We start from the raw sequence: 9,807 nt of genomic DNA on the forward strand, positions 1-9,807 counted from the left end.
GAGATATTCCATAAGATAAATTCTCAGGAGTTGGAATAAATCCATTTTCTAAGTGCTCTACACTGTTCATTTCGGTTGGTTTTGCACCACATATACAACATGTTTGCATAGATAGAGTGTCGGTTAAATATGCCAAAATTTTTCCATCAATTAAACTCATGTAAAATGAATAGTTTACCGTCACATTACTTGTTTCATTTAGCTGAATTGTATAAGGAACTAACCTGGTTATTTGGCTTTTGATTTCGTCTACTGTTTGTAAAACTTTTTCTTTTGACTCTTTCGCAAACTCGATCACAATTGGCCTGCAAAACCTAACACTTTGAGGCATCAAGTTTATCCAGATGATATCTGAATCGTCACTGATGAACGAAAGACGGATAGGCGTTAATGCCGATACTAATAAATCACTGTCTGATGCAGTATTTTCTCCGGAACCATGAAGCGGTTGATTGTAAATGCTGTGTCCACTAGATCCGTCAATGCCCCACGAGCACAATAATACGACGCTTAGTGAATCACACAAAGAAGATGAAAGGTGTCGCAAGATTTCTGCCTTTTGTATTTCAATTATTCTACACGCAGTGTGATTAACCAACTCTTGTAGATTAACTTCAGCTTTTGTTTCACTAATAGAAATAAAATCTTCACTTGGTGCGCAGGTTTTTTTAAGTTTGTTGATTTGGTAATATGACGGAAAAACTTTTTTTGATACTTTATGCAAATCATTATACTGGGATTTTGAGAAACTATTGTCTATAAAACATGCCAACGCTTCTTCGGCAGATACTAAAACATCACTTTTGGTTGTCATTGGCATAACACTTGAAGGATTTTTCAAAAACATGTCTATCATACTCATCAGCCTTAACTGCTTTTCTTTAAAAGCTAACAACCTCACTGAGTATAATTCCTTTTCGAGATTGCCGTTGATATCTGTCTCTTTGGCCACACTTCGACGTTTATTCCTCACGCAGAGATCATTAAACTCTTTTTTTGGCCGTCCACGACTTTTGTTTTCCGTATAGGCACTAATGTCAAATGGTTTGTTCAACCAGATTTTCGAATCCTTTTGAAAATTCTTCGAGTTTCTAGCACATTTCTTCAATCTAGCCTTGAAACTTTTTTCCAGTATCATCAACTTATTAGTCACTTTCAATTTATCACACGGTTTGATGCTTACTTTACTTTCAATGAACTGTAAAGCATACCCAATGTTTTCCTTGCAAGAAGCATTGTTTTTCAAAACGTTTATGATATCATTGATTATAAAGGAACCCATCGTGAAATTATTAAATCAATCTCAGATAGATTATTTACTTGAAAACTAGAAAAACGTTGTTCGTTCTCCAAGGAGCTTTCTGACAATTGGTGTTTATGCTGTTCAAGGTAAAGCTTGAATGATGTTTTTATAAACGAACGTATGTTATATATGTATCTTTTCAAATGCATACCGCTATGGTATGCCGTTCGAAGGTCAAAATTTTAACATCTACCTTAGCTGTTACTGTATGGTTAGGGTATATTGTTTTCAAAAGCAAATATTATCAAATATTTGTGTTCACTTCTATGAGTTATCCACCCACAATTAGCGGCGTTTTACCATTAGGGTAGAAAAAGAGTGACAGGTATATCTACCCAAAATTCACGGCTTTTACAGGTAAGGGTACAAACAGAACAAAGTGTTAGTGTAGGGTACATTTATTATTATTTATTATTTTAGTGTAGGGTACATTATTCCGAGGAATTTTGGGTATAAAAAAATGGGTTTGTGAGCTGTAGAACAAGTAAAAGCGACCTGATACATTCAAAGCAAACCAAACCAAGTTTCATTCTTTGCCAGTGACTTGGCTTGTCTTTCCCCTTTTATGTGATGTTCAATCACTACCCTGCTTCACATTTTTCATTGAATGAGACTTTCAAATTTGAATGCATTGAATGAGAATTCATATTTCTTACCACACATGATGCTGCATATGGCATGATGGAGGCGCCTAGTAGCTGATAAACTATAAGCTTCACATCTAAAGTACAGAATAACGTAAAGATGCGCGCGTATGCGCAAATAAAACTATCATTTATTGTTACAAAACATTCTAGGCTATAAGTGGGTATGCATCATATTACAATCTTTCGCAATCCTTAGCGATGGCATAAGGTTAAAAACAGAAAATTGAAAAATTTTCCGGGAGTTTTGCGAAACAATGCTTAATATTTTGTGACATTCAATTTCAATTAGCTTAAACTGTCAATAATTTTAAAGCTTGATAATAAACCTTTCCAAAACTGTGCTTGGAATCCGATTCCGACCATTATTATAGGAGTTACAGACCTTCAAAGTTGATGGATTTTTTTCAATTTTTCACGCAATATTTTCACAAATCTTGACTTTGAGAGGCTGTTTCTCAGAACCTGGAAGAGCAGAGGCTCTAGTTTTTGGGTCATTTCTTAGTTTCATCTTGTAGTTTAAGAAAACATGTCTCTTTTTTCTGAAATCCAAAAATGAATTTTTGATTTTTATCCCGGCTTCGCTCCATCGTGCAGTGGTTAAAACCAGCAGTCAAAAAAAATTCAACGCACATTCAACGCAGCCCACACCACCTCTCCTACTCTCCTCCCTAGCAACCTGCACATCACCCGAGTTCCCGGTGGAAATGGGTTGGAATAATTTCTCTTGATCCTAGAATAAATATGATTTAATTATTTGCATTACCTCTCACATCCTACCTCCCCTTCAACCCTGGACTCATCAAATAAAATCAACCGCAGCATCAACACCAAAACACGCAGACCGCGAGTTGAATCCCCCCCCCCCCCCCACTCTACTCCCCCGTAGCTTTTGGGACTTCAGTTTCATGAGCATACGAAAAAATAATCATTTGCTCTTTGCAATGCAACCGAGTGCATTTTGCCAATCGATGCAACGCCCTTTCCCCCGTCCGCGCCAATCGTTCTCTTCCGGTTCGCATCAGATCAAAAATTTAAATTTGCATAATAAACGAGGTAATGATTTTTAAAACCGTGTCATTTCCCCAACCCTCTCTCTCTCTCTTTTCCTCCCCCATTCTCCCGTTTCCCATGGGTTTTATCCGTTTCCCTGGTAAAGGCCATTTTATGCGCAGCGCCACTCCACAAGTCCTTCATACTCTCAATAAGACCGAAATTCGATTCGGACGCAATTATTCGAACATCGAACTATTCATCAACATAGTCCTGGCGAGGCGCTCCCTCCCACCCAGGGTGGGTGTGTGGGTATAAATTAAAGCTGAAATGCCATCGATAAAACCTCGGCCAAACGCTGGTCTATCAAAGCTGGTCGCGATAATTTGCCATGCGGGCACTGGACCGAGCTCGATCGACCAATTGGGCACTCACGGTGCTGAAGGGCCTTTCGATGCGAATCGAGCCCACGATGAGCGCGATGGATTGCACGCACGTGCATAATTAACTTTGTTCCAACCATTTGGCGTAGCCGGAGAGACGGCCGCCCATCGGGTGCGCGGGTGGACGCGAGGTGGTCCTTTTTTGGGAGGGTAGCAAAAGTGAAAACTGAATTATATCCGCTCCACCGGGATGGTTAATGGGAGGCGGTGGAAAGCGACCGAGAGAAAAACGCATCGCTGAAAATGGTTATTGAAACTGAAGCATCTTCACCGGGTACGTTTCATTCCGATATCAAATGCGATGATCGAACTAATTGGCAGCTGACGGGGATGTTTCGGTATCGGTGCGCGATGTAGGAGAAGAAATCCCCCATTCCATGAAGGGAAGGTTTTGCTTGCGCAGCCAGGAGCTAGCTGCACTTTCCCAGGGTTGTTGTTTCACTCGCAGCACCAACCCTGAAAGCGTTCAGCAGCCATCATCTTCGCCAACGATCTCCCCAAACCGTCGGCCGTTAGTGTGCAGCGGTGCGGAATGCATCGCGGTTCATCGTGCATCCATATTTGTCGATTTGATGTGCGTCCTCTCACTTTTATAGAGCACCGCGCGCGAGTGGCCAAAACCAAGGCGGGCCGGGTAGTAGTCATTTCATAGAAAGTGTATGTGATTTGCGGCCCCAGGTACCGAACCCGCCGGTCTTGGGCATCTTGCGGAGCAGTGAACCGGTTTTTATTTTCTTATACCACAACGACGATCGTTACGAGCGTTACCGGACGGGCGGCGACGGAAGCTTTTATAGCCGTCGTGTACTTGAGGGTAATCGAAACCGGAGTGTTTTTTGGGAAGGTAAAGACATCCGCTCTCGGGCGGCAAAACAATTCGACTGGTTTTATGAGGATCCTTTAAAATTTTAATCCATTTTACCCGAGGCCCGACGTATGTAACAGGTCGAATGGGAAAGCGAATGTCGTGGGGGGAAGGGAGAACGGAAAGAAGTTGTACAGTTTTATTGAAAACGTCCGTGAGAACGGACTAGCTGCCGTATGAAAGTGGGACAGTTTGGTGCTGCCATGCATTAGCATAAACAATTTATTTCCATGCTAAAGATCCGAATCTATTCCACAATCTTTAAATAAAGGTTCCCAAAAAAACCAGAGTCTTTAAGTCAACGCCTTTGCTGACGCTACTTATGCTCCATTTGGCTTCCACCGAGATCCGACACCGGCCCTTTTACGGTGAGCCAGTTCTATCTTAATGCTTCTTCTCTTATTTCAATTTTCCCACCAATAACCTTCACCTAGTTTACGGGAGTTTACGGCTCATGCTTTTTCCCGAGCCCGAGACGATTCTCGGCCGCGCCCGACCCATTTAGGAAACCATTGTCGGCAGCAGAACCCCATTACCCATTGTCTTTCGTTTCGACTTGGGCTGGCAGTTTTAGCTTCCCCGATGGTGCCGTGGCAAAGATATGCTTTTATCCGGGCACTGGAGCGCCTGCTTTCACCGTTGGCACCGCGATAAATAAGATGCCAAACCCATAATCCAGAAGTTAATTAGCTGCCGGTGCCGGTTCCGCCGGAACTGGAGCAAAACACTAAGCCCCCTGGTTAAGTTGTTACTTGGAGCCGATTGGTGCGTCTGTGTGGAGCAGAATAGTTCTGCCAAACGAATACGACCCGGTGAAGATCAAGCCATGCATCGGTTGTCATTAGTTTATACAGCTTTCTGACCCGCCTACCGCACAATCCGATTAAGTGATTACGAACACTACCGTCGTCCAGTGGAACGGAACAGACTACAACGAAATATACCATTCGGATCCGAAAATGGAACCAACCAGGAAGGAATAAGGACAGTTTATCCTTGCGCCGGGGAGAGTTTAATAAACATCCTTTCATCGATCGTATCTGTGCTTCTCTCTTCCATTTCAGGGGTTTTTTTTATCGATGAAGAACATTAAAACAGAAGAAGTTCCAGCTAGCAGACATCTGTACCACCTTCGGACCCAGAACCCACGTTTGAGTTATTTTAGGTGAAGGCTCGGTTTCGTTCTGGATGAGTAAAAACAAATGGGCCCCGGCTCGATAACAAACACTGGCATAACAGTTTGCTGCCTCTGTGCGGCCGCCTGGGACCATTCATCTTTAAGACGTACGGTGCCCCCGGTGCGCCACAGACCGAATGCGGGCTCATGGCAGATTCGGTCCAGTGGTAGTGGCAGTAATTGCCGGACGCCGACGATGACGACAAGCACCAGGCATTACGGAGACCCGGGCCCCATAAATAAGATCGATGTGGAGCGACGCTCCTTGCTATGCTCCTCTTCGTCCTTTTCGGGTTTGTGGAAGACTCTTCGGGCTTGGTGGAAGTTGGGAATGGGGGCGACGGTCTTCAGCTTCCACTGGGCTAATGAATCAGTAAATAGTAAACCGGGGACGGTACGGTCCTTAGGTGTGAAACCGTTATACCCCCAGACCGATTGTTTGATGTAGGTTTCCATTCGGCCCTGATCCTTGGCCCGGCGGTTGTGGTTTTGATCAGGACAAACAGTCAACCCTGACACAACTTTTAATATGGTTTCCCAAGGTCATAACTTTGTTCCAGAAGTAACCCGCATAAATTCTAGATTAGTCTCGACCCTCCCACTGTAACCATAGGGGTTTTGTTGTGTTGAAAATATAATCTGGCCTTCGAAAGTGTGTGTATCATTTACAAAATGGCTTCGTTTCAATAACAATTCACTCCCAACGTACTCCGGCGGAATACTTCACTGCTTATCTCTGGCACAAGCTTATCCCCGGCAGCAATCTCATCGAAATCTATTGCCCAGTTAAGTCTGCCAGCTCGCCGTTCTCCGTCGGCGACATCACGTCGTCCACATCGGGATGGCGAACAAACCCCGTGGAAGCGTGGCCAATGACAGGGAAAAGACTCCGGTCTGCCCGTAGTTGGAATTTAAGACACATAATTTTCACTCCTCTACTCGGGGCGGTTCGAGTGCCCGGGAGGTGCACAGTGCTACCATCTTGCCACCATCCGGGTTCAGGGTCTTAGCAGCGGTCAGTTGACGGTCTTCCACTTCCCCGCCGGGAAACCATCTTTTTCGAGACCAAGACGGAGTTCGTGCCGCCAAGAAGGAATGCCAACGGAGGACAGTTTTATTTTACAATTGTAAATTGCCAACGCTTTAGCGCTTGCTGCTTATCGGGAAATGGTGCCCAGCGCAGGAGCGGTCAAGGACCGTGGCGAAGGTTCGGCTTGGAGCACACAACTTTATTCACCTCGCCTGAAGTTCACTTAGCTCTCGAACTCCCACGCCGTGTGAGTGTGTTTGCTAAAGAGTATGTTTTGCTTCGTATTCAGAACATGGAGGACAAAAACAAATTCAAATTTAAAGACAAACGATTAGAACTGTACTGTTAAAAATAATAAAAATGTTCATTTGAATTGAAAAGCAAGTTTTATCCTCCAGCAAATGTTTGGAATTGGAAAAACTTAACCACAAAGCTAAAATGAATTTGCAAACTGTGCAAAAAAATGGAAGAAAATGTAGCGATAACGAGAAACTACCGAGAACGCAAATTATTCCTCCGGAAGCTTACGGAAGATTATATTAAATCCAGCTTCATAAAAATTCCGCTACGATATTTTTCCATTCTCCGTAAGCTCGCCATTGTGCTTCAGTGTGTGTTGGTGGTTTCTGTTTATTTTTACTTTCCTTACGCTCAATGTATTCCACCGGGCGTAAGCCATCGGAGCCATGCACCGGTTGGACCGATAACGTTTTACAATTGAATTCAATATCCAATACCAACCAACCGGCCACCGTAAAGCCACTTGGCACCGGGTTCGGTGCAAAACAGCCATCGAAAGCCATCCCTCGTTCGCCGTACCCACCCTCCCGCGGGTAAACCCGAGCCGCGAGGGGTGGAAGCCATTTGCGAAGGAAGCCCCACGGCAAGCAATCGCCATAATGCGAAAGACACATTCTCCGGAATGAAACACGAAAATTACGATCGAAGCTAGTCCTTAATGCCCGGGCGGTGGGGGAACTTGGGGGAATGGGGTTGGCCGCAGGCAACAAGACAAGATGGCCACCGCGCCGCTCTTGCCTAGAACAATGAGGCGATAATATAACTATTGTATGGAATGGAATAAATTTGATTTTCAATTCGAATAAATTTCATTCGCCAACCCCCGCCGGTGGCTCCGGGAGATCCGGTTGCGGGAATTACCGCCCGAGATCGGTACGCCCCGATTACGGAGTTGGTCCGATGAGCCCCGCCTGTGGTGGCTCCTAAGGATGCCCGCCACTCCTGCGGACGATGGGGCGAGCCAGAGGGTTTCGCATACACAGGTGCCGATTGTTAACGAGCTCAATTTCCATTCAATTTTCAATTCGTCTTCAGCTCTTGCTTGAGCATGCAGACCATCGTGCGTCAGAGACTACCGGGGGCTACGATTTACGCATGGGTTCTGGCGGGGCGTAGAAATTACGTTGACTTCCGGCGCCCGTTCGGTCGAGGGTGGGAAATTGATGAGCGAAGACTGAACGTACCTGCAGCTCGTGAAGAAAGTCCGTCTCGTCCAGCAGCACGATCCGCACCGCGATGGTCTTCGACGAACGGCACAGGCAGTACATTTTACGTTTTTTTTCGGGGGTTACGTGCTGGAACCCAATTAACACCTCTTTTCCGTATGCACCACCGTTCACACTTGCTCGCACTGCACTCGGTCACGCGAAACCGTTCCTTAAAAGCTGCCACGCGCCAGCTTTGTGCACCTCCTCCTTTGCTACCCCGACTGGACGGAGGGGTCAGTTGGAAGTCGTTTCGGGTCGTCGCTGTTCGGTTGCTGACATCACGCGGCGATCACTTATTGAGCTCATCGCTCTTCCGACGTGCGTGCTTCCTAAGCATCATTCCTTGGACGCTCGAAGATCTCCGCTTTTTTTATCACTAGAGTTCAAGCGAATTTGTTTAGGTTCTTTTTCCTTCAGCTTTTTGTTGTTCCCCTTGGCAAACCACAAACACGGACCAGTGGTTCGAACCAGTACTGCACTGGGAAACGGCGAAGAATTCACCGGGAAGTATTTATCGCCCCGCCAACAATGGTAATATGGTCACGCCCGGGAACTGCTATCAGAGAAGCCAGGACGTACGGACGATCGTATCACACCGGACTGGGGAAGAGCGGTTCGTCCTTCGCACTGAGGTTTGGCCAAGCCGAACAGGATCGACCGGGTGACTGGCGTGATTGATTGATTGATTGGTCGAGCTTGATAAATTACACGCCGGAATGTGCGCGCGAGGTTCGTCCGCTGATGGCGATTACCTGCCCGAAGTCTCACACGTAATTATCTCGCGCACCTGGAATGGAAGAAGAGTGGGTACAAAAGTTAGCGCAAAAAATAAAAAATAAAAAGCAGGAAACCATATTAAAATCTACAAGGCACGGAATGTGGAGTGAAGATATAAAACGGTCGAATTATCTTCGCAACGGTCGGTGTGAAAAGTGGGAACATGTTGGCAGTTGAAAGGAAAACATCAAAGTTGCTGTGGATTTTGGGACGGGGATTTACGCCGTTGCTACTGGAGTTGTGCGCGCCGGCAAGGAGAGGCAAGCCATGACATCAGATTGAGCTTGTGTTTCAGAACAATCGCAGAAGCGTGTAGTGAGTGTCAAGTCGCACAATAACCAAAAGTTCCAGACGTCGAACACATGCAAGCTGTACTCAATCACGACGAGCGGGTTTCGAAAAGTAATGGAAAGTTGTGCTATTATCCAACCGGGTAAGTTCCAGTTCCAATTATTTTGTGCGAAAATGTCCAATGATTTGCTGCCTCCGAACCAGCTGTTCTACTTTGCATAGACCGTTCATTCAATAGCCATTTTCTTAAGGAACTACTTTAAGTTTTTGTTCCAATCTATCTTTAATATCTAAATCCCATCCCGTGATAATCGTTCATGGATGAGGCGCTCTAGAATTCCAATTACTTTTCCATCTGGCAGAATGGAGATTATCTTTAAATATCGCCTCGACCATAGTTGCATCACTTCGGCACCGGGGGAGGTGCCGGTACATGGCAACCACGCTGGTGGGATTTTTCTGCTCCATTTCCAATTCCTCCCCTTCATCCAGCGCGCCACAAATCATCGGCAGTATCGTACACTCGAGTTAACTATCTCCCCACCGTCGTACATCCACCTTGCACAAACGAGGTCTCTTGAGGAACTAACGAGTCCAACCTGCCGGTCCGATGTCGTCGACGAGCGATGCGTTGCAACGATGCGGTCATAACTTATCGCACACAGCGAGCGAGCGAGAAAATGCGCAAAAAGACTGCTACCCCCACTGACGCCGCCGTGGCTGGCGAACTGTGCAAAGGCAGAGGCATCGGTGGGAAGTTGAAAAGAAAAAACCAA

At 45.6% G+C, this 9,807-nt stretch overlaps 1 protein-coding gene across 1 annotated transcript in view; it reads right to left on the reverse strand.

The window, feature by feature from the left end:
- LOC131272580 (transcription initiation factor TFIID subunit 1) overlaps positions 1-8,023 on the reverse strand; it is a 61,311-nt gene extending 53,288 nt beyond the window's left edge. Inside the window, exon 1 of the mRNA XM_058274380.1 lies at positions 7,940-8,023. Within this exon, the coding sequence (XP_058130363.1) occupies positions 7,940-8,023 (84 nt within the window). The remainder of the gene's footprint in view (positions 1-7,939) is intronic.
- Positions 8,024-9,807: the final 1,784 nt, after the last annotated feature.

Source organism: Anopheles coustani, chromosome 3 (genome assembly GCF_943734705.1).
Source record: "Anopheles coustani chromosome 3, idAnoCousDA_361_x.2, whole genome shotgun sequence".
NCBI classification, from domain to species: Eukaryota; Metazoa; Arthropoda; class Insecta; order Diptera; family Culicidae; genus Anopheles; species Anopheles coustani.